This window comes from Pseudoliparis swirei, chromosome 15 (assembly GCF_029220125.1).
Source record: "Pseudoliparis swirei isolate HS2019 ecotype Mariana Trench chromosome 15, NWPU_hadal_v1, whole genome shotgun sequence".
NCBI lineage: Eukaryota > Metazoa > Chordata > Actinopteri > Perciformes > Liparidae > Pseudoliparis > Pseudoliparis swirei.
In genome coordinates this window covers 21,544,849-21,569,349 of record NC_079402.1, presented here as the reverse complement: position 1 = coordinate 21,569,349, position 24,501 = coordinate 21,544,849, and the positions used below count along the sequence as shown (strand labels likewise).

General features: G+C 46.7%; 3 protein-coding genes and 6 non-coding genes across 10 annotated transcripts; all 9 read left to right on the top strand.

The window, feature by feature from the left end:
• Positions 1 to 70: 70 nt before the first annotated feature.
• Positions 71 to 8,184, top strand: mfhas1 (multifunctional ROCO family signaling regulator 1). 2 transcript variants are annotated; one of them, XR_008833925.1, is made up of 3 exons: positions 71 to 3,097; positions 5,470 to 5,621; positions 6,098 to 6,184. XR_008833925.1 is itself a non-coding variant. In XM_056432880.1 (3 exons), exons 1-3 carry the CDS (start codon positions 157 to 159, stop codon positions 7,840 to 7,842), a joined length of 3,075 nt encoding a protein of 1,024 aa, XP_056288855.1. In that variant the 5' UTR covers positions 71 to 156; the 3' UTR covers positions 7,843 to 8,184. The 2 variants fall into 2 exon arrangements, 1 of the variants encoding a protein (XP_056288855.1); XM_056432880.1 differs by lacking the exon at positions 5,470 to 5,621 and adding an exon at positions 7,836 to 8,184 and having other exon boundaries at positions 6,098 to 6,224.
• Positions 8,185 to 13,596: 5,412 nt separating this feature from the next.
• Positions 13,597 to 15,749, top strand: LOC130204955 (60S ribosomal protein L17-like). Its single transcript, XM_056431996.1, has 5 exons — positions 13,597 to 13,643; positions 13,972 to 14,021; positions 14,182 to 14,222; positions 14,421 to 14,555; positions 15,042 to 15,749. Exons 2-5 carry the CDS (start codon positions 13,982 to 13,984, stop codon positions 15,219 to 15,221), a joined length of 396 nt encoding a protein of 131 aa, XP_056287971.1. The 5' UTR covers positions 13,597 to 13,643; positions 13,972 to 13,981; the 3' UTR covers positions 15,222 to 15,749.
• On the top strand, positions 14,056 to 14,118 carry LOC130205855 (small nucleolar RNA SNORD58). The gene has a single exon (XR_008833997.1). It is a non-coding gene; the product is annotated as a small nucleolar RNA SNORD58 (small nucleolar RNA).
• LOC130205850 (small nucleolar RNA SNORD58) lies at positions 14,779 to 14,842 on the top strand. Its single transcript, XR_008833993.1, has one exon. It is a non-coding gene; the product is annotated as a small nucleolar RNA SNORD58 (small nucleolar RNA).
• On the top strand, positions 15,385 to 15,449 carry LOC130205852 (small nucleolar RNA SNORD58). Its single transcript, XR_008833994.1, has one exon. It is a non-coding gene; the product is annotated as a small nucleolar RNA SNORD58 (small nucleolar RNA).
• A 6,365-nt stretch (positions 15,750 to 22,114) lies between the features above and the next one.
• LOC130204957 (60S ribosomal protein L17) lies at positions 22,115 to 24,475 on the top strand. The gene is made up of 6 exons (XM_056432000.1): positions 22,115 to 22,510; positions 22,664 to 22,695; positions 22,894 to 23,027; positions 23,493 to 23,607; positions 24,090 to 24,281; positions 24,407 to 24,475. Exons 1-6 carry the CDS (start codon positions 22,456 to 22,458, stop codon positions 24,452 to 24,454), a joined length of 576 nt encoding a protein of 191 aa, XP_056287975.1. The 5' UTR covers positions 22,115 to 22,455; the 3' UTR covers positions 24,455 to 24,475.
• Positions 22,530 to 22,592, top strand: LOC130205854 (small nucleolar RNA SNORD58). Its single transcript, XR_008833996.1, has one exon. It is a non-coding gene; the product is annotated as a small nucleolar RNA SNORD58 (small nucleolar RNA).
• Positions 23,246 to 23,309, top strand: LOC130205849 (small nucleolar RNA SNORD58). Its single transcript, XR_008833992.1, has one exon. It is a non-coding gene; the product is annotated as a small nucleolar RNA SNORD58 (small nucleolar RNA).
• Positions 23,852 to 23,915, top strand: LOC130205853 (small nucleolar RNA SNORD58). The gene has a single exon (XR_008833995.1). It is a non-coding gene; the product is annotated as a small nucleolar RNA SNORD58 (small nucleolar RNA).
• Positions 24,476 to 24,501: the final 26 nt, after the last annotated feature.

Genomic DNA, 24,501 nt, shown 5'->3' with positions numbered 1-24,501 from the left:
TGCGCGGAGTGGCGCAGGCGCAGAGGATGCCTCCGCGGCCGCAGCCGCTGCTCCCGCTCCCGGCCCCACGCCTCGGTCTCCCGTCTTTTGTCCACTCCGCGGCGGGCGCGCTGGTTCGTGAAGCTGCCCGTCCACCATGCTGCGCGCGCGGTCTCCATGAAAACTCTCCATGATAACAAGGAGGAGGAGGAGGAGGAGGCGGGGTCCGGCGGCCGCGCCATGGAGGACAAGGAGAAGGAGCTGAAGGCGGCGCGGCTGTGCAGGGACGCCGCCCTCCGCTCCAGGAAGCTGCGGCGCGACCTGCGCCAGCTCACGCTGAGCTCCGAGGACAACCGCATCGTCCTCCCGGAGGACATCGCCGAGGTGGAGGCGCTCAACCTGGGCAACAACTCGCTGCAGGAGCTGCCGGACGGGCTGGGCTCCAGCCTCAACAATCTGCGCGTCCTGGTGCTGCGCAGGAACAAGTTCTCCTTCGTCCCCCAGGTGGTGTTGGAGCTGGTGCGGCTGGTGGAGCTCGACATGAGCCACAACTGCCTGCGCAGCCTCCCCGAGGAGCTGGGCCGGCTGCCGGCGCTGAAGAAGCTCTGCGTCAGCCACAACAAGATCCAGAGTCTGCCGGCTCAGATCGGAGCGCTGCAGTCCCTGGAGGAGCTGGACCTCAGCTTCAACGAGCTGCACCGCCTCCCCGCCTCCTTCTCCGGCCTCGCCAAGCTGCGGACCCTGGACGCGGATCACAACAAGCTGAACCGGTTCCCCCCCGAGATCCTGGCCCTCGGCGAGCTGGAGGAGCTGGACTGCTCCGGCAACAAGTTCGAGGCGTTGCCGGCGGACGTGATGAAGCTGCGCTCCATCAAGATCCTGTGGCTCAGCAGCCTCCACCTGTCCTCGCTGCCCGACACCTTCTGCCTCCTGCTGCACCTGGAGAGCCTGATGCTGGACGGCAACGAGCTGTCGGCGCTGCCCGCGGCGTTCGGCCGCATGCAGAGACTCAAGATGCTCAACCTGTCCTCCAACGAGTTTGAGGACTTCCCCCAGGTGATCTTGAGCATCGCGGGGCTGGAGGAGATCTACCTGAGCCGGAACAAGCTGACGCAGCTCCCGGAGGACGTGGGCCGGCTGGGGCAGCTGGCCAACCTGTGGCTGGACAACAACAACATCACCTACCTGCCCGACTCCATCGTGGAGCTGCACCGGCTGGAGGAGCTGGTCCTCCAGGGGAACCAGATCGCCATTCTTCCAGATGACTTTGGGAATCTGTCCAAAGTGAACATCTGGAAGGTGAAGGACAACCCCCTGATCCAGCCTCCCTACGAGGTCTGCATGAAGGGGATCCCCTACATCGCGGCCTACCAGAAGGAGCTGGCTCAGGTGCAGCTCGCCGTGAAGCCGCGCCTCAAACTGGTCTTGATGGGGATGACCAACGCCGGGAAAACCCTGCTGAGGCGGAGCGTGGCGAGCCTGCAGCGGGACCTCCGGGGCGCCCCGGGGAACAAAGGGGTGGAGGTCACGGACTGGGTGGCGGACGCCGAGCGCTGCCTCACCTTCCTGGTGTTTGATTTGTCGGGGAAGCCAAAGTACGAGCTCATCAACCCCTTCCTCCTGTCGCCCGGCGCGCTCTACATCCTCGCCGTGAACCTTCGGACCTACTCGCCCGAGGACTTCTACGCCCACGTGGGGTACTTCCTCCACCTGCTCGGTGCCAAAGTGCCCCGCGCGGTGGTGTGCCTGGTGGGGACGCACGCCGACCTGTGCGGGGAGGCGGAGCTGGAGGAGAAGGGGCTGGACATCCACAGGCAGATCGGCCTGCAGGAGAAGAGCGACGTCCTGGCCCTGAGGAGCCGGGCCCTGCAGGTGGACCAGGCGCTGGAGCAGGGCTTCCACCTGCGCTCCTCCAGCCCCCACCTCCTCTTCTACGGCGTCTCCGACAGGAACCTGAGGCGCAGGAAGTCGCAGCTGCAGTACCTGCTGAACCACCGGCTGCAGGTCTTGTCCCCGGTGCTCAGCGTCAGCTGCACGGAGACCCAGAGGAACATCCAGCGGCTGCGGGAGAAGCTGATGTCCGTGGCCGAGCAGCGGGACATCTTCCCCAACCTGCAGCGCGTGCTGCCGCGCTCCTGGCAGCTGCTGGAGGAGCTGCACTTCAAGCACCAAGACCTGTGGCTGTCGTGGTGGGACTCGGCCCGCCTGGGCCTGCAGGCCGGGCTCACCGAGGACCGCCTGCAGAGCGCCCTGACCTACCTGCACGAGAGCGGCAAGCTGCTCTACTTCGAGGACAGCCCCCTCCTGAAGGAGTACGTGTTCCACAACCTGCCGCGCTTCACCGCCATCTTGAACGTGTTCTTCCAGGGGGACGAGTCCTCGCTGCTGGCCCGGCTGCTGGCCGAGGGGCGGCGGGGGGACAGGGGCCGGGTGAGCCTGGTGGTGGAGGACGAGAAGGGCGAGCCCCTGAAGGTGAGCCACCTGCAGCACCACCTGGAGGGCTTCCTCCAACACGGCCTGCTGCCCTCCAACGTCATCCGCCTGCTGCTGCGCCCGCTCATCCAGACGCAGCAGGACCTCCACCTGATCATGGAGCTGCTGGAGAAGATGGGCGTCTGCTACTGCGTCAACAAGCCGCGCGGCCGGCCGCTGAACGGAGCCACGGCCTGGTACAAGTTCCCCAGCTACGTCAGCGGCGAGCCGCCGCGGGCGGAGGCCTCCGCGCTGCCGGCGTGCCCCGTGTTCTCCGTGGAGCAGCTGCACATCCAGTACAGCTTCCCGCTGCTGTTCCCCCCCGGGCTGTTCGCCCGCCTCAGCGTGCAGATCAACCGCCACGTGGTGCAGCGGGCGGACGGCCGGCGCCAGATCCTGGCCCACCGCGGCAAAGTGCCCGTGGTCATCAGCCACCGGGCGGCGCGCGGCGCGCTGCAGCCGGCCACGCTGTCCATCGCCAGCCACGCCTCGCTGCCCAACATGTGGACCGCCTGGCAGGCCGTCACGCCGCTGGTGGAGGAGCTCGACCTGCTGCTGCGGGAGTGGCCCGGCCTGCTGTACTCCGCCCACATCCTGTGCCCCAAGTGCCTGAAGAGAGGCTCGGCCCGGCCGCACGGCTTCCCAGGTAACACCGCTGACCGTCTGCCTATTCACCTGAGACGCTCTGGACAGAGCAACGACCCGTACACACGAGATGAGAGACGAGGAACACGATGAGCTCAGATTAATACACGTTATCATTAAGATGCTTTCTGAGTCTTACATTGTCAGGAGTCAAAGGACTCGTAAGGTAAAAGTTGAATCATGAGTCATTTCCTCACGGGCTAAGCTAAGCAGCTAGTGTGGCTTCAGAGGAGGAAGAGGAGGGTGCTCGTCTCCTTTGTCTCCTGATCTTCCTTTTTTATTCCTTTTTTCCCGATCCATTAAACACTCAGCTTTTAAGTGCTTTTATTGTGGCGGCCGGCGGGCTGATGTGATCACGCTGATGCATAATCAATAACTCGGGCAGTCAGAAGGTAGTTCTGCTTCATGCCAGCTCGACACGGAAACTTCACAATCTCCTGGTTTTTAAAACCCGTCTCCTTCAAAATAAAAGACCTGCAGCAGTTTTACACAAATACTGAAAAGATCCTGATGAGATCCTCCAAGTTCTCCTGACGCCACAGGGGACACCACGCCTCTCCTCCTCCTCTTCCTCTCCTTCTCATTCTTCCTCTCCTTCTCATTCCTCTCCTCCCTCCTTTTCCCTCCCCCATCTCCTTCTTCCTCTCCTTCTCATTCCTCTCCTCCCTCCTTTTCCCTCTCCCTCTCATTTCCCCTCTCCTCCTTCTGCCTCTGCTTCTCATTCTTCCTCTCCTCCCTCTCATTCTTCTTCTCCCTCTCTGGTTCTAATCTGATTTTAATCCTGTAACTGGATGAAGACGAGCAGAGAGATAAGATCCACGAGAGGGAACGTGCTGTGATTCGTGTATATGTATATACATACATATGTGTATATATATGTGTATGTATGTTTGTGTATATATATATATTGTTTTGACTTCTGACTCTCTCTCTGACTCACGCTGACTCTCTCTCTGAGTTATTTGTGGAGTTCTTTATGGAGCTGAAGTCAGCCTCACATTCCTGAGCACCTCTCAGCTGCTGATCCCCTCAGATTATTATGGTCTGTTGAGTCTACGGAGTCACAGAGCTGCTTCCTGTCTGCTGCAGCTAGCCGTTAGCTCGTGTGTCCATGCTATGCCTGCTTGTTCAGCGCTTCACGTCTTTCTGTCATTTTATAAGTTAACATCAGGAATAGTAAGAGTGGATCCATCCCATAATACTGGATCAGATATCCCGTTGTCATAGCAACGATCAGCTCATTCACGCCGCACACCTCTCTTCCTGCTCCCCACTGAGCATGTGCAGAACATCCTCTGAACCGGAGCGCTATTTGTGGGCGGAGCGCCGGTTTCTGTCCTGAAGGTCATGGAGGCCAAATGAAGGAGGGGCTTATCTATACATCATCAATACCTAATCAATACCAACGCATTATTATTGTTATGAGGTCTGCAGCCCAGTGCATCATGGGAGCAGCAGCGCTGAGGTGGATTAGACGTAAACTAATCTCTTCCTCACGCGACCAGCTGACTGGTGAGGAAGAGGAGGAGCGCTGCTTCCTCTTCTCAGCTTCAATTCTATTTCAGGTGGAAGATTATAAATATTTAAACATCAGGAGTGAGCCAATCAGAGAGCAGGATGACGTGATGCACACGGCTTATACATACACATATATATACTGTGTATATATATATATACACATTTACGTATATGAAGTGTTACACATTATTGAGTCATAGTGAGTTCATTATAAAAGGATAAAGCATGAAGTATTCTCAGAGCAGCTCACAAGGGAACAGGAAGTGACTGAGCTTCCTGGAAACAGGAAGTGTTCCTCCTCCCGTCTCTTTTGTCCTTTTATGGCGGCGAGCCGACATCCTTCAGGAATGTAAATGTTCTCCTACCTGGGGGTGGGGGGGGGGGCATTCCTGCTCCTTGATGTTGGGTTACTTTAGACTCAGTTTATGAGCCGTCGGCTGCTTCACTCATGAATGCTATTCATATTTACATATTCATATCTTTACATATTCATAGATTTGCTTATTCAGAAATTTACATATTCCTATAGAATTATACGAAGAGGAGTAAGTATATCTGACTGTACTCTGAGTATATCTGATTGTACTCTGAGTATATCTGACTGTAATCTGAGTACTCAGTGAGTGTATCTGACTGTACTCTGAGTATATCTGACTGTACTCTGAGTACTCAGTGAGTGTATCTGACTGTACTCTGAGTATATCTGATTGTACTCTGAGTATATCTGACTGTACTCTGAGTATATCTGACTGTACTCTGAGTACTCAGTGAGTATATCTGACTGTACTCTGAGTACTCAGTGAGTATATCTGACTGTACTCTAACTGTACATACATCTCCCTGGCTTCCTTCCAGCAGACCAATCGGCTGCAGAGTGAACGTATCAATAAGCCGACTGGTGCAGTGATTGATTCCATGAGGAGCTGCTCTTATCTTGTTGGCTCAGAGCACACAGTCAGAGGACGATGACCTCTGACCTCTGGCCTCCTGACCAATGAGTGTCTTAAGTAATCCAAATGCTACTCTGCTAAGCTAAGTGACGTTAGCTTGTATCTGAACTAGTTTTAATAACATGTTTCATATTTTATGAAATGGACTCTGGACGCTGGTTTGTTTCTATTGAAAATGTTCCATCCATAATATTTATACAAATACCAACAAGTCAGATAATTAAATGATGTATAAACACAAACGATGCACAACGATCCCCAAATGTCTAATAAAAAGAATAAATTAACTAAAACAAATATAAACAATACTAATAATAGTAACATGTTTAACAATGATGGTGGCTTTAATACAGAGACCCAGCGCCCCCTGCTGGTCCTGTACAGAACGTTATGTGTGTGTGTGTCTGACTTCCTGTCTGACTTCTTGTCTGTCTGTCTGACTTCCTGTCTGTCGGTCTGACTTCCTGTCTGACTTCTTGTCTGACTTCCTGTCTGACTTCCTGTCTGTCTGTCTGACTTCCTGTCTGTTCCAGGTGAGCTGCTGAGCCAGCCGAGGCCTGAAGGTCTGACCGAGATCATCTGTCCTCAGAACGGGTCTGAGCGGGTGGACGTGGTCCTGGTCTACCCCCCCACCCCCACCGTGGTCAGCCCCTGTCTCAAGTGAGCCCCCCTCACACGCTGTAATCTACTCTTATAAAGACACCAGAAGAAGAGTTACAGAACGAACCACATGTCTGAGCAGCAGCCAATCAGAAGCCTTCAAGAGTTCTTGAAGAAGAAGAAGAGTTTATGACTGTCTGCAGGACGTCCTGACGCCTCCTCCTGAGGACAAGAAGACGCCTCCTGCCTCCTCGCTCCTGTCTCCTCTCCTCTCTCTCCCGTCTCCTCTCTCCCGTCTCCTCTCCTCTCTCTCCCGTCTCCTCTCTCACGTCTCCTCTCTCTCTCTCCTGTCTCCCGTCTCCTGTCTCCTCTGTCTCCTCTCTCTCCTCTCACGTCTCCTCTCTCTCTCTCCTGTCTCTCCTCTCTCTCCTCTCCTGTCTCCTCTCTCCTGTCTCCTCTCTCTCCTCTCCTGTCTCCTGTCTCCTCTCTTTCCTGTCTCCTCTCTTCTCTCTCACGTCTCCTCTCACGTCTCCTCTCTCTCGTCTCCCGTCTCCTCTCCTGTCTCCTCTCTCTCTCCTCGCTCTCCTGTCTCCTCTCTCGTCTCCTCTCCTGTCTCCTCTCTCTCTCTCCCGTCTCCTCTCCTGTCTCCTCTCCTCGCTCTCCTGTCTCCTATCTCTCTCTCTCGTCTCCTCTCCTGTCTCCTCTCTCTCTCTGTCTCCTCTCTCCTGTCTCCTCTCTCCTGTCTCCTCTCTCCCATCTCCTCTCTTTCCTGTCTCCTCTCTCACGTCTCCTCTCTCCTCTCTCCTGTCTCCTCTCTCCCGTCTCCTCTCTTTCCTGTCTCCTCTCTTCTCTCTCACGTCTCCTCTCTCCTCTCTCACGTCTCCCGTCTCCTCTCCTGTCTCCTCTCTCTCTCCTCGCTCTCCTGTCTCCGCTCTCTCTCTCTCTCTCTCTCCTCTCTCTCTCTCTCGTCTCCTCTCTCCTTGGACCTGAAGCAGGAGGAGCTGCAGCTGTCAGCAACTTAGCTTAGCATATCTTAGCTTAGCTTAGCATAAAGACTGGAGCCGGGTGCTAGCCTGCCTCTGGAGCTTATGTCTGTGTTTCTGGCCGATGAAACATTCATAATTCATGTTTTTGTTTTATTGCTCAACATTTTGACTTAAGAAGATAATAAGAGTGATTATAATATTTATTCCAAATGTTTTACAGCAGATAAAATACTATTATCGTTGTACAAATACTTTGTTTCCAGTAAAAGTATCAGCATCAAAATATACTGAAATACTCATAATGCAGAATAATATATATTTAAATGTTTCACTACTTTAAAGGTGCAGCTCATTTTAAGAACTTTATGTAATATTACATCATTTATTAGTGTATCTACCTCGTAAATGTACAACAAAACAACTTCTTTGTGAAAAATACACAAAATAATGATCAATAGAAAATACATAAAATCAAAAGGACTAAATGAATCAACAACTCATCTGTTTGACTTTATTATATATTTATTAATAATATATATATATAAATAAAGTAAAGCAGGTGACAGAGGTCGGTTTACCCCCCCGTGTAATGCTACGCCAAGAAAGTCATAATTTTTTTATAATATATATTAAGATATATTTATTATATATATATATATATTTATAATTGATATATTCTAACCAGATGCTAAGTTACACAGCTGCAGCTCCACGGAGGAGAGAAAGAAGAGGAGGAGGAGGAAGAGGAGGTGAAGAAGATCAGCCTGAGATGACCTTTGACCTTGAGGAGCTTCAGTCTTTGATCGTCTGGATGTTTTTCACTGAGCGTGTAAATAATATCTTTATTTTTGTAAACAAAAGAACAAACAACAATCAAGAGGCTTTAGAGCCGTGTGCAGACTATCCTGGAGGAGCCCCCCCCCCCCCGACAGAGGAGCCCCCTACAGCTCGTTGTTGTTGTTGGCTGCTTGTTTTTCTTCCTGGACCTAAATGTTTGTTTGTTTTAATAAAGTTTATTATGAGATCAAACTGAACATTTGGACATTTTTGCTTGAAAATGATGGTTGGACCAAATAATAATGATGCTATGTACGTATATAATGACGTAGTAGTATTAACAGTATTGTTCGTATAACATAAACAACACAACATCCTGTTGTTGTTGTATTTTATGTGTTGAAGGTTATCAGAGTGAAGAAGTACTTTCAAGAAATAAAAGTACTGCATTCAAAATCTATTTGAAGTAAAAAAAATATCAGCATCAAAATCTAATTAAAGTACCACAAGTGAAAGTACTCATGATGAAGAATTATATATATTTATAAAATTATCATTATTTTATTTATTATATATTATTTTAGGCTATAAAAAATAAATTGTGTTGATCACCTTAAAGCTGCAGCTCAATGTCAATATACATCTAAATCTATTTGATCCATATTATAAATATATAAAACAACTTAAGCAGTCAAATAAATGTAAGATAATAAAATACGATAAGATAATATAAGGTAAGATTAGTTAATCCTTTAGTATTACTACAGCACAGAGAAGAATGTAAACAAGATACATCGTAAAAAGAAACAAGATCAATCAAAACAAGTTGTATAATCAAATAAGCAATAAAAAACTAAAGATCCCACAATAACAGAATACCTATTATAATTATATATATACACTACCGTTCAAAAGTTTGGGATCACTTAGAAATGTCCTTATTTTTCAAAGAAAAGCATTGTTTTTTTCAATGAAGATAACATTAAATCAATCAGAAATACACTCTATACATTGTTAATGTGGTAAATGACTATTCTAGGTGGAAACGTCTGGTTTCTAATGAAATATCTCCATAGGTGTATAGAGGCCCATTTCCAGCAACTATCACTCCAGTGTTCTAATGGTACATTGTGTTTGATCATCGCCTTAGAAGACTAATGGATGATTAGAAAACCCTTGAAAACCCTTGTGCAATTATGTTAGCACAGCTGAAAACTGTTTTGCTGATGAGAGAAGCTATAAAACTGGCCTTCCTTTGAGCTAGTTGATTATCTGGAGCATCACATTTGTGGGTTCGATAAGACTCTCAAAATGGCCAGAAAAAAAGAAATTTCATGTGAAATTCGCCAGTCTATTCTTGTTCTTAGAAATGAAGGCTATTCCATGCGAAATTGCAAAGAAACTGAAAATTTCCTACAGCGGTGTGTACTACTCCTTCAGAGAACAGCACCAATGGGCTCTAACCAGAGCAGAAAGAGAAGTGGGAGGCCCAGTGCACAACTCAGCAAGAAGACAAGTACATTAGAGTCTCTAGTTTGAGAAATAGGCGCCTCACAGGTCCTCAACTGGCAGCTTCTTTAAATGGTACCCATAAGCGCCAGTGTCACGTCGACAGTGAAGAGGCGACTCGGGATGCTGGCCTTCTAGGCAGAGTGGCAAAGAAAAAGCCATATCTGAGACTGGCCAATAAAAAGAAAAGATTGGTATGGGCAAAGAACACAGGCATTGGACAGAGGAAGATTGGAAAAGGTGTTATGGACAGATGAATCCAAGTTTGAGGTGTTTGGATCACACAGAAGAACATTTGTGAGACGAGAACAGGTGAAAAGATGCTGGAAGAGTGCCTGACACCATCTGTCAAGCATGGTGGAGGTCATGTGATGGTCTGGGGCTGCTTTGGTGCTGGTAAAGTGGGAGATTTGTACCAGGTAAAGGATTTTAAATAAGGAAGGCTATCACTCCATTTTGCAACGCCATGCCATACCCTGTGGGCGGCTTGATTGGAGCCAATTTCCTCCTCCAACAGGACAATGACCCAAAGCACACCTCCACATTGTGCAAGAACTATTGAGGGAAGAAGCAGGCAGCTGGTAAGCTGTCTGTAATGGAGTGGCCAGCACAGTCACCAGATCTCAACCCCATTGAGCTGTTGTGGGAGCAGCTTGACCGTATGGTCCTCAAGAAGTGCCCATCAAGCCAATCCAACTTGTGGCAGGTGCTTCAGGAAGCGTGGGGTGACATTTCAACAGATTACCTCAACAAATTAACAACTAGAATGCCAAAGGTCTGCAATGCTGTAATTGCTGCAAAAGGAGCATTCTTTGACAAAAGCAAAGTTTGAAGAAAAAAATTAATACTTCAAATACAAATCATTATTACTAACCTTGTCAATGTCTTGACTATATTTTCTATACATTTTGCAACTCATTTGATAAATAAAAGTGTGAGTTTTCATGGAAAACACGAAATTGTCTGGGTGCTCCCAAACTTTTGAACGGTAGTGTATATATATTCAATTCAATTCAGTTTATTTGTATAGCCCAATTTCACAAATTACAAATTTGTCTCGGAGTGCTTTACAATCTGTACACATAGACATCCCTGCCCCAAAACCTCACATCGGATCAGGAAAAACTCCCAAATAACCCTTCAGGGGGGAAAAAAGGGAAGAAACCTTCAGGAGAGCAACAGAGGAGGATCCCTCTCCAGGATGGACAGAACAATAGATGTAATGTGTACAGAAGGACAGATTTAGAGTTAAAATACATTCAAGATTCTTTACAGTGGTGTTGGATGCCAGGGCAATGCCGTCTACAGAAACCACATCACCAGATCATTGATCTCTGAGGTGCTCAGGGCCGAGTAAAATTACTTCGGTTTTGTCTGAGTTTAACATCAAGAAGTTGCAGGTCATCCATGTTTTTATGTCTTTAAGACATGCTTGAATTTTACTTAGTTGGTTGGTTTCCTCTGGTTTTATCGATGGATATAGTTGAGTATCATCTGCATCACAATGAATGTTTATGGAGTGTTTCCTGATAATATTGCCCAAAGGAAGCATGTATAAGGTAAATAAAATTGGTCCAAGCACAGAACCTTGTGGAACTCCGTGACTAACGTTGGTGGTTATCGAGGCGTCATCGTTTACAAATACAAACTGAGATCGATCTGATAAATAGGATTTAAACCAACTTAGTGCCGTGCCTGAAATGCCAATCGACTGCTCCAGTCTCTGTAACAGGATGTCATGGTCAATGGTGTCGAATGCAGCACTAAGGTCTAACAAGACCAGGACAGAGAGGAGTCCTCTATCAGCACTAAGGTCTAACAAGACCAGTACAGAGAGGAGTCCTTTATCTGCTGCCATTAAGAGGTCATTTGTAATTTTCACCAGTGCTGTCTCGGTGCTGTGGTGTTTTCTAAATCCTGACTGAAACTCCTCAAATAAACAATTATGATGTAGAAAGTCACACAACTGATTTGCGACCACTTTCTCAAGGATCTTGGAGAGGAAGGGGAGGTTAGAGATCGGTCTGTAGTTAGCCAACACCTCTGGATCCAGAGTGGGCTTCTTCAGGAGAGGTTTAATAACAGCCACTTTGAAGGAGTGTGGTACGTGGCCTGTTAGCAGAGACACATTGATAATATCTAATAGAGAGCTGCCAATTAAAGGCAAAACGTCTTTAAGCAGCCTCGTCGGGATGGGGTCCAAGAGACAGGTAGACGTGTTAGAAGTAGAAACCGTTGACGATAATTGGTCACGGTTGATGGGAGAAAAGCCATCCAAATATACACCAGGGCATACAGCGGTTTCCAAGGCCATTCCACTTGAGGACAGATTGGCACTGGTTAAGGGCAAGAGATTATTAATCTTGTCCCTAATAGTTAAAATCTTTTCATTAAAGAAGTTCATAAAGTCATTACCACTGAGGTTTATAGGAATGCTCGGCTCCACAGAGCTGTGACTCTCTGTCAGCCTGGCTACAGTGCTGAAGAGAAACCTGGGGTTGTTCTTATTTTCTCTATTACTGATGAATAATAGGCTGCTCTGGCATTACGGAGGGCCTTCTTATAAGTTTTAAGACTATCTCGCCAAACTAAGCGGGATTCTTCCAGATTAGTTGATCGCCATATGCTTTCAAGCTTTCGTGACGTTTGCTTCAGTTTGCGGGTCTGAGGGTTATACCAGGGAGCAAACCTCCTCTTCCTCACTGTCTTCTTCTTCAGAGGGGCAATCGAGTCCAGTGTCATTCTCAGAGAGCCTGTGGCACTGTCAACAAGATGATCAATCTGGGACGGACTAAAGTTAGACCAGGAGTCCTCTGTTATATTGAGACGTGGTATTGAATCAAATGCAGAAGGAATCGCTTCTTTAAATTTAGCTACAGCACTGTCAGTTAGACATCTGGTGTAGAAACTTTTGACTAACGGAGTACACTCCGGTAGTATAAATTCAAAAGTTATGAGGTTGTGGTCTGACAGAAGAGGGAAGACGTTCAAATGCTCAATGTCAACGCCATAAGTAAGAACAAGATCAAGCGTGTGGCCAAAGCTGTGAGTGGGTTTCTGTACTCTCTGACAGAAGCCAATCGAGTCCAACAAGGAGATGAATGCAGCACTAAGGCAATCATTATCAACATCCACATGGATATTAAAATCTCCTACAATCATAACTTTATCAGTTTTAAGAACCAAACTTGCACATTCCTGCTGAGCATTGCCACTTTCATTTCACTGCACACCCTGTGTGTGTATGTGACAAATAAAACATCTTGAATCTTGAATCTTGATCTTGATATAAATTCTGAGAATTCAGATATAAACTCTGAATATGGACCTGGTGGCCGGTACAGAATCACACATAGAATTGGCTGTAGTGTTTTCCAGGTTGGATGTGAAAGACTAAGAACAAGGCTTTCAAATGAGGTGTAGTGTAATTTAGGTTTAGGATTAATTAATAGGCTCGATTCAAAGATGGCTGCTACTCCATCTCCTCGACCGGTGCCTCGAGGAATGTGAGTATTAATATGACTTGGAGGAGTCGATTCATTCAGGCAGACATATTCTTCATGGCTCAGCCAGGTTTCAGTTAGGCAACATAAATCAATGTGATTATCTGATATTAAATCATTTAGTAACACAGCTTTAGATGACAGAGATCGAATATTTAGGAGACCACATTTAATAGACCTATTTTGTTGCACTGCTGAAATAATGGTGTTAACTTGTATAAGGTTATTGTGTAGCCTACGACTCCTCTTCTGCTTTCTTTTGAAATAATTAATTTAAGTTTAAGTGGCCGTGGGACAGACACAGTCTCTATGGAGCTCTGGGAGGGACTGGGTGAGAGGGGGGGAGGCCCCGGGGGAGGGATGTGCTATGGGGGACTCTGGGTGAGAGGGGGGGAGGCCCCGGGGGCGGGATGTGCTATGGGGGACACTGGGTGAGAGTAAAATACTTAGTAAAGTACAAGTACCTCGAAACAGTAGTTAAATATAGTATACATGTACTGAGATCCCCGGATGTTATTCCGGTAGAACAGTTGAGAGAGCAGCGCCCCCTGCCGTCCGGGCGGACTCACCGCGCCTCCTGGCCGCCAGGGGGCGGTGCAGCGCGGAGGAGGCAGTAGAAGAGGCGCGCCGTCCCCGGCTCTTCCTCTTCCCTCCGCGGCTTCAGAGGTAACATCATCGTCCCGCTCGCGGAGACAAGAATCCAAGTTAAATCTTCATTAAATCTTCACCATCCTTCTTTTTAAACCCGCGACGCTTAGCTAACAACCTTTAAACATGTCGGCTGATGTAATATTTCTGTGTTTAGAGGCTGGAGTTGAGTTGTATTGTGATATTTGTGACTGTTGGCTGTCCGCCATCTTGGATCTGCCTGCATCAAACTGCAGCCGAGAATCGCTCATTTCTGAGCCGCAGTGTGTCGTGTTTCCGCCGCTTGCTGTCGCTGCTGGTCGGTGTTAGTGGAGCCGAAAACACGAGCCAATGTGAACATGAAGTCTGGAGGAACCGGGGTTAACGCGTGTCTCTGCTCCCCAGATCTCTGAAGATGGTCCGCTACTCTCTCGACCCGGAGAACCCGACTAAGTGTGAGTCCCACGTGGGTGTAGAGCCCGCTGCCCGCAGCCGTGATGATGACTTAGGACACCTTTGATTACCGTGAAACTCTGTTTAAAGCTGAGCTGCCCGTCGCGGTGGCGCATGCGTTGCTGTGTAAAGTGTGGTTTTAATGGCGGTTTGTTCCCGCAGCATGTAAGTCCCGGGGCTCCAACCTGCGGGTCCACTTCAAGGTAAGAAGATGGTTAAATACTGTAACGTTCACGTACATGTGTCGAGCTTTAATATGACATGAAGAACTCTGTTATGACGAGATTATAACGGAGCGCGTATTCATTCTGAGCCGCTTTAATTATCTTGTGTATTTTAAAAATTAAAGTTACGTGCTTTGGCTCCGCTCCTCACTGCGCATGCGCTCGCTTCCTCCGCAGAACACCCGTGAGACGGCCCAGGCCATCAAGGGGATGCACATCCGCAAGGCCAACAAGTACCTGCGTGACGTCATCGTGAAGCACCAGTGCGTCCCGTTCAGGCGCTACAACGGCGGCGTCGGCCGCTGCGCGCAGGTAACAACAACAACACATTACATAGCGTTACGCTGCTCGACACGTGACTAACACAGGAGCCGCTCGGGTCAAGTGTGTGGCTCAAGGACACATCGACTAGGGCGGCGATTGAACCACCAACCCCCTGATTGAAAGACACACTCGGCCAGGTTCCCCTGCATGACGTGTCGTTCAATACCTTTATCCATGTGCATATTCTGCCTAGCAACAGGCTCTGAGGTGACTGCAGTGATGATTATTTAGGACACCTTTGATTCTCCATGAAGAGAAATTAATATCTGAGCTTTGATCTCCAGAGTCTAGTGAACCGGCTTCTTCTGTGGTGCTCTACTGGCTCCCATGGTACTGAGTAGTACTATATGCAGTACTGAGTAGTACTACAGCAGTACCATGGTGACGGGTTGATTAATATTCTTTGATCTGTATTTAAAGTCTCTTTGATAGTTGTCCTGCAGGACAGACCTTAACAGTTGTTGTTGTTTACAGGCCAAGCAGTTCGGCTGGACTCAGGGTCGGTGGCCCAAGAAGAGCGCAGAGTTCCTGCTCCACATGCTGAAGAATGCCGAGAGCAACGCTGAGCTCAAGGTACCTGAACGCCTCACACCAGAAGTCAGTTCAGGAGATATCGATGATGTCATTGATCGTCGACGGTTCCTGTTGACGTAAACACAACGAGAGCGTTGTGAGATTTACACAAATTACTTTCAATGAGAAACTATCATAATTCCACGGAAACAAACTGAACATTCATTCATAGTTTATTCTTTAAATGGGATGTAAATACCTTAATATATTTGTATATACTGCCTAGCAACAGGCTTTGAGGTGACTGCAGTGATGATTATTTAGGACACCTTTGATTCTCCATGAAGAGAAACTTAATATCTGAGCTTTGATCACCAGAGTCTCGTGAACCGGCTTCTTCTGTGGTGCTCTACTGGCTCCCCATGGTACTGAGTAGTACTATATACATTACCGTGGTGACAGGTTCATATATATATTCACTGAGCGTGTAAATAATATCTTTATTTTTGTAAACAAAAGAACAAACAACAATCAAGAGGCTTTAGAGCCGTGTGCAGACTATCCTGGAGGAGCCCCCTACAGCTCGTTGTTGTTGTTGGCTGCTTGTTTTTCTTCCTGGACCTAAATGTTTGTTTGTTTTAATAAAGTTTATTATGAGATCAAACTGAACATTTGGACATTTTTGCTTGAAAATGATGGTTGGACCAAATAATAATGATGCTATGTACGTATATAATGACGTAGTAGTATTAACAGTATTGTTCGTATAACATAAACAACACAACATCCTGTTGTTGTATTTTATGTGTTGAAGGTTATCAGAGTGAAGAAGTACTTTCAAGAAATAAAAGTACTGCATTCAAAATCTATTTGAAGTAAAAAAAATATCAGCATCAAAATCTAATTAAAGTACCACAAGTGAAAGTACTCATGATGAAGAATTATATATATTTATAAAATTATCATTATTTTATTTATTATATATTATTTTAGGCTATAAAAAATAAATTGTGTTGATCACCTTAAAGCTGCAGCTCAATGTCAATATACATCAAAATCTATTTGATCCATATTATAAATATATAAAACAACTTAAGCAGTCAAATAAATGTAAGAAAATAAAATACGATAAGATAATATAAGGTAAGATTAGTTAATCCTTTAGTATTACTACAGCACAGAGAAGAATGTAAACAAGATACATCGTAAAAAGAAACAAGATCAATCAAAACAAGTTGTATAATCAAATAAGCAATAAAAAACTAAAGATCCCACAATAACAGAATACCTATTATAATTATATATGTACACTACCGTTCAAAAGTTTGGGATCACTTAGAAATGTCCTTATTTTTCAAAGAAAAGCATTGTTTTTTTCAATGAAGATAACATTAAATCAATCAGAAATACACTCTATACATTGTTAATGTGGTAAATGACTATTCTAGGTGGAAACGTCTGGTTTCTAATGAAATGAAATATCTCCATAGGTGTATAGAGGCCCATTTCCAGCAACTATCACTCCAGTGTTCTGATGGTACATTGTGTTTGCTAATCGCCTTAGAAGACTAATGGATGATTAGAAAACCCTTGAAAACCCTTGTGCAATTATGTTAGCACAGCTGAAAACTGTTTTGCTGATGAGAGAAGCTATAAAACTGGCCTTCCTTTGAGCTAGTTGATTATCTGGAGCATCACATTTGTGGGTTCGATAAGACTCTCAAAATGGCCAGAAAAAAAGAAATTTCATGTGAAATTCGCCAGTCTATTCTTGTTCTTAGAAATGAAGGCTATTCCATGCGAGAAATTGCAAAGAAACTGAAAATTTCCTACAGCGGTGTGTACTACTCCTTCAGAGAACAGCACCAACGGGCTCTAACCAGAGCAGAAAGAGAAGTGGGAGGCCCGGTGCACAACTCAGCAAGAAGACAAGTACATTAGAGTCTCTAGTTTGAGAAATAGGCGCCTCACAGGTCCTCAACTGGCAGCTTCTTTAAATGGGACCAGAAACGCCAGTGTCAACGTCGACAGTGAAGAGGCGACTCCGGGATGCTGGCCTTCTAGGCAGAGTGGCAAAGAAAAAGCCATATCTGAGACTGGCCAATCAAAAGAAAAGATTGGTATGGGCAAAAGAACACAGGCATTGGACAGAGGAAGATTGGAAAAAGGTGTTCTGGACAGATGAATCCAAGTTTGAGGTGTTTGGATCACACAGAAGAACATTTGTGAGACGCAGAACAGGTGAAAAGATGCAGGAAGAGTGCCTGACACCATCTGTCAAGCATGGTGGAGGTAATGTGATGGTCTGGGGCTGCTTTGGTGCTGGTGAAGTGGGAGATTTGTACCAGGTAAAAGGGATTTTAAATAAGGAAGGCTATCACTCCATTTTGCAACGCCATGCCATACCCTGTGGGAAGCGCTTGATTGGAGCCAATTTCCTCCTCCAACAGGACAGTCAGTGCGTTTACATGCAATCGAATTATTGGCTTAGTCGGACTGAAATCGAATTATCCGTTTCATGTAAACACCTTAGTCGGACTATGTGCGGTCCGACTTCGGTCCGATTAACACCCCTGGATAGCTCGGTCCGATCCAGTTGATAATTCGACTCTCGCGGCATGTAACTCTGAATTCGATTCGGAACTGGACTTTGCGTCTTTGCGCATGCTCGAGATCCCGCCCGCCTCCTCCTCCCTCTCCCATGTCGTGACCCGGAAGTGAAAGAGGCGATAAATTGTTTCTGCCGGCCAGGTTGCAACAAATAACCAGTCCGCTGCTAACCATGTTGGTGCCCTAAGCATAACTCCTCATGATGCCCCCCTGAGATCGGGTCTGTGTGCGCCGATGTGTCGGCGCATCACGGCAGAGCGATGCGACCCGAGAAGTGTTAACGGGGGGGGGGGAGAGTTGGTGGGCGATTAAATATATCTCTTGTTCTGCCTGTTTTGTGATATACATGCCTAAAAGGCGCCTAATATTTCTAGACTGAAATAATATCGGCATTATAATTATTATAACTATGAGGATTTTATTAGTTGCCTATTTAGTGGTGCCCCCTCAGGACTTGGTGCCCTACGCGCAGCGCGTCGTGCAGCGTTATGGGCGGCGGCGCTGCAAACAACGCTATGGAGAACACAAGAGCCACCACACATTTCTGGACCGAAGAGCAGACAGAATTTATGCTTAATGTATTGAAGGAGTTGAACATACTAAAGTTCATGGTTCTTTCTCGAAATGTTGATGTTGTTGTTGGTGGTGGTGAAGAGGTCAAGCGGAAATGGCTGTATCACCACGAGTTGTAATGAAAACAGCGCCACCTATCGTATCGGATATGACATGCTTTCGGCCAATGATTCGAATTACTCACTGCCATGTATATTGGGAGAACAGCTGATCCCCCAAAAGATAGCATAGTCCGACTAAAGCAAGATTCGAATTATACCATCATGTAACCGCACTGAATGACCCAAAGCACACCTCCACATTGTGCAAGAACTATTGAGGGAAGAAGCAGGCAGCTGGTAAGCTGTCTGTAATGGAGTGGCCAGCACAGTCACCAGATCTCAACCCCATTGAGCTGTTGTGGGAGCAGCTTGACCGTATGGTCCTCAAGAAGTGCCCATCAAGCCAATCCAACTTGTGGCAGGTGCTTCAGGAAGCGTGGGGTGACATTTCAACAGATTACCTCAACAAATTAACAGCTAGAATGCCAAAGGTCTGCAATGCTGTCATTGCTGCAAAAGGAGCATTCTTTGACAAAAGCAAAGTTTGAAGAAAAAAATTAATACTTCAAATACAAATCATTATTACTAACCTTGTCAATGTCTTGACTATATTTTCTATACATTTTGCAACTCATTTGATAAATAAAAGTGTGAGTTTTCATGGAAAACACGAAATTGTCTGGGTGCTCCCAAACTTTTGAACGGTAGTGTATATATATTCAATTCAATTCAGTTTATTTGTATAGCCCAATTTCACAAATTACAAATTTGTCTCGGAGTGCTTTACAATCTGTACACATAGACATCCCTGCCCCAAAACCTCACATCGGATCAGGAAAAACTCCCAAATAACCCTTCAGGGGAAAAGGGAGAAACCTTCAGGAGAGCAACAGAGGAGGATCCCTCTCCAGGATGGACAGAACAATAGATGTAATGTGTACAGAAGGACAGATTTAGAGTTAAAATACATTCAAGATTCTTTACAGTGGTGTTGGATGCCAGGGCAATGCCGTCTACAGAAACCACATCACCAGATCATTGATCTCTGAGGTGCTCAGGGCCGAGTAAAATTACTTCGGTTTTGTCTGAGTTTAACATCAAGAAGTTGCAGGTCATCCATTTTTTTATGTCTTTAAGACATGCTTGAATTTTACTTAGTTGGTTGGTTTCCTCTGGTTTTATCGATGGATATAGTTGAGTATCATCTGCATCACAATGAATGTTTATGGAGTGTTTCCTGATAATATTGCCCAAAGGAAGCATGTATAAGGTAAATAAAATTGGTCCAAGCACAGAACCTTGTGGAACTCCGTGACTAACGTTGGTGGTTATCGAGGCGTCATCGTTTACAAATACAAACTGAGATCGATCTGATAAATAGGATTTAAACCAACTTAGTGCCGTGCCTGAAATGCCAATCGACTGCTCCAGTCTCTGTAACAGGATGTCATGGTCAATGGTGTCGAATGCAGCACTAAGGTCTAACAAGACCAGGACAGAGAGGAGTCCTCTATCAGCACTAAGGTCTAACAAGACCAGTACAGAGAGGAGTCCTTTATCTGCTGCCATTAAGAGGTCATTTGTAATTTTCACCAGTGCTGTCTCGGTGCTGTGGTGTTTTCTAAATCCTGACTGAAACTCCTCAAATAAACAATTATGATGTAGAAAGTCACACAACTGATTTGCGACCACTTTCTCAAGGATCTTGGAGAGGAAGGGGAGGTTAGAGATCGGTCTGTAGTTAGCCAACACCTCTGGATCCAGAGTGGGCTTCTTCAGGAGAGGTTTAATAACAGCCACTTTGAAGGAGTGTGGTACGTGGCCTGTTAGCAGAGACACATTGATAATATCTAATAGAGAGCTGCCAATTAAAGGCAAAACGTCTTTAAGCAGCCTCGTCGGGATGGGGTCCAAGAGACAGGTAGACGTGTTAGAAGTAGAAACCGTTGACGATAATTGGTCACGGTTGATGGGAGAAAAGCCCTCCAAATATACACCAGGGCATACAGCGGTTTCCAAGGCCATTCCACTTGAGGACAGATTGGCACTGGTTAAGGGCAAGAGATTATTAATCTTGTCCCTAATAGTTAAAATCTTTTCATTAAAGAAGTTCATAAAGTCATTACCACTAAGGTTTATAGGAATGCTCGGCTCCACAGAGCTGTGACTCTCTGTCAGCCTGGCTACAGTGCTGAAGAGAAACCTGGGGTTGTTCTTATTTTTCTCTATTACTGATGAATAATAGGCTGCTCTGGCATTACGGAGGGCCTTCTTATAAGTTTTAAGACTATCTCGCCAAACTAAGCGGGATTCTTCCAGATTAGTTGATCGCCATATGCTTTCAAGCTTTCGTGACGTTTGCTTCAGTTTGCGGGTCTGAGGGTTATACCAGGGAGCAAACCTCCTCTTCCTCACTGTCTTCTTCTTCAGAGGGGCAATCGAGTCCAGTGTCATTCTCAGAGAGCCTGTGGCACTGTCAACAAGATGATCAATCTGGGACGGACTAAAGTTAGACCAGGAGTCCTCTATTATATTGAGACGTGGTATTGAATCAAATGCAGAAGGAATCGCTTCTTTAAATTTAGCTACAGCACTGTCAGTTAGACATCTGGTGTAGAAACTTTTGACTAACGGAGTACACTCCGGTAGTATAAATTCAAAAGTTATGAGGTTGTGGTCTGACAGAAGAGGGAAGACGTTCAAATGCTCAATGTCAACGCCATAAGTAAGAACAAGATCAAGCGTGTGGCCAAAGCTGTGAGTGGGTTTCTGTACTCTGACAGAAGCCAATCGAGTCCAACAAGGAGATGAATGCAGCACTAAGGCAATCATTATCAACATCCACATGGATATTAAAATCTCCTACAATCATAACTTTATCAGTTTTAAGAACCAAACTTGATATAAATTCTGAGAATTCAGATATAAACTCTGAATATGGACCTGGTGGCCGGTACAGAATCACACATAGAATTGGCTGTAGTGTTTTCCAGGTTGGATGTGAAAGACTAAGAACAAGGCTTTCAAATGAGGTGTAGTGTAATTTAGGTTTAGGATTAATTAATAGGCTCGATTCAAAGATGGCTGCTACTCCATCTCCTCGACCGGTGCCTCGAGGAATGTGAGTATTAATATGACTTGGAGGAGTCGATTCATTCAGGCAGACATATTCTTCATGGCTCAGCCAGGTTTCAGTTAGGCAACATAAATCAATGTGATTATCTGATATTAAATCATTTAGTAACACAGCTTTAGATGACAGAGATCGAATATTTAGGAGACCACATTTAATAGACCTATTTTGTTGCACTGCTGAAATAATGGTGTTAACTTGTATAAGGTTATTGTGTAGCCTACGACTCCTCTTCTGCTTTCTTTTGAAATAATTAATTTAAGTTTAAGTGGCCGTGGGACAGACACAGTCTCTATGGAGCTCTGGGAGGGACTGGGTGAGAGGGGGGGAGGCCCGGGGGGAGGGATGTGCTATGGGGGACTCTGGGTGAGAGGGGAGGCCCGGGGGGGATGTGCTATGGGGGACACTGGGTGAGAGTAAAATACTTAGTAAAGTACAAGTACCTCGAAACAGTAGTTAAATATAGTATACATGTACTGAGATCCCCGGATGTTATTCCGGTAGAACAGTTGAGAGAGCAGCGCCCCCTGCCGTCCGGGCGGACTCACCGCGCCTCCTGGCCGCCAGGGGGCGGTGCAGCGCGGAGGCAGTAGAAGAGGCGCGCCGTCCCCGGCTCTTCCTCTTCCCTCCGCGGCTTCAGAGGTAACATCATCGTCCCGCTCGCGGAGACAAGAATCCAAGTTAAATCTTCATTAAATCTTCACCATCCTTCTTTTTAAACCCGCGACGCTTAGCTAACAACCTTTAAACATGTCGGCTGATGTAATATTTCTGTGTTTAGAGGCTGGAGTTGAGTTGTATTGTGATATTTGTGACTGTTGGCTGTCCGCCATCTTGGATCTGCCTGCATCAAACTGCAGCCGAGAATCGCTCATTTCTGAGCCGCAGTGTGTCGTGTTTCCGCCGCTTGCTGTCGCTGCTGGTCGGTGTTAGTGGAGCCGAAAACACGAGCCAATGTGAACATGAAGTCTGGAGGAACCGGGGTTAACGCGTGTCTCTGCTCCCCAGATCTCTGAAGATGGTCCGCTACTCTCTCGACCCGGAGAACCCGACTAAGTGTGAGTCCCACGTGGGTGTAGAGCCCGCTGCCCGCAGCCGTGATGATGACTTAGGACACCTTTGATTACCGTGAAACTCTGTTTAAAGCTGAGCTGCCCGTCGCGGTGGCGCATGCGTTGCTGTGTAAAGTGTGGTTTTAATGGCTGTTTGTTCCTGCACCATGTAAGTCCGGGGCTCCAACCTGCGGGTCCACTTCAAGGTAAGAAGATGGTTAAATACTGTAACGTTCACGTACATGTGTCGAGCTTTAATATGACATGAAGAACTCTGTTATGACGAGATTATAACGGAGCGCGTATTCATTCTGAGCCGCTTTAATTATCTTGTGTATTTTAAAAATTAAAGTTACGTGCTTTGGCTCCGCTCCTCACTGCGCATGCGCTCGCTTCCTCCGCAGAACACCCGTGAGACGGCCCAGGCCATCAAGGGGATGCACATCCGCAAGGCCAACAAGTACCTGCGTGACGTCATCGTGAAGCACCAGTGCGTCCCGTTCAGGCGCTACAACGGCGGCGTCGGCCGCGCGCGCAGGTAACAACAACAACACATTACATAGCGTTACGCTGCTCGACACGTGACTAACACAGGAGCCGCTCGGGTCAAGTGTGTGGCTCAAGGACACATCGACTAGGGCGGCGATTGAACCACAACCCTGATTGAAAGACACACGGCCAGGTTCCCCTGCATGACGTGTCGTTCAATACCTTTATCCATGTGCATATTCTGCCTAGCAACAGGCTCTGAGGTGACTGCAGTGATGATTATTTAGGACACCTTTGATTCTCCATGAAGAGAAATTAATATCTGAGCTTTGATCTCCAGAGTCTAGTGAACCGGCTTCTTCTGTGGTGCTCTACTGGCTCCCATGGTACTGAGTAGTACTATATGCAGTACTGAGTAGTACTACAGCAGTACCATGGTGACGGGTTGATTAATATTCTTTGATCTGTATTTAAAGTCTCTTTGATAGTTGTCCTGCAGGACAGACCTTAACAGTTGTTGTTGTTTACAGGCCAAGCAGTTCGGCTGGACTCAGGGTCGGTGGCCCAAGAAGAGCGCGGAGTTCCTGCTCCACATGCTGAAGAATGCCGAGAGCAACGCTGAGCTCAAGGTACCTGAACGCCTCACACCAGAAGTCAGTTCAGGAGATATCGATGATGTCATTGATCGTCGACGGTTCCTGTTGACGTAAACACAACGAGAGCGTTGTGAGATTTACACAAATTACTTTCAATGAAAAACTATCATAATTCCACGGAAACAAACTGAACATTCATTCATAGTTTATTCTTTAAATGGGATGTAAATACCTTAATATATTTGTATATACTGCCTAGCAACAGGCTCTGAGGTGACTGCAGTGATGATTATTAGGACACCTTTGATTCTCCATGAAGAGAAACTTAATATCTGAGCTTTGATCACCAGAGTCTCGTGAACCGGCTTCTTCTGTGGTGCTCTACTGGCTCCCCATGGTACTGAGTAGTACTATATACATTACCGTGGTGACAGGTTCATTATATATATTCTGATCGTTATTTAAAGTACATGTCTCTCTGGCGGGTCTCCTGACTGTGGTCTCTTGTGGTCTAGGGTTTGGACGTGGACTCGCTGGTCATCGAGCACATCCAGGTGAACAAGGCCCCGAAGATGAGGAGGCGTACGTACCGCGCTCACGGGCGCATCAACCCCTACATGAGCTCGCCCTGCCACATCGAGATGATCCTCACGGAGAAGGAGCAGATCGTCCCCAAGCCGGAGGAGGAGGTGGCCCAGAAGAAGAAGGTATGACCTCATCACACCAGCACAGCTATGACATCACACCACCACAGCTATGACCTCATCACACCACCACAGCTATGACATCATCACCAGCTGCTTCCTGTCTGATTCCTTCTTCTGTTCCTCAGGTTTCACAGAAGAAGCTGAAGAAGCAGAAGCTGATGGCCCGCGAGTAAATAAACACGATGTGACCCCAACCTGTGTACTGCGTCTTCTGTGGTAC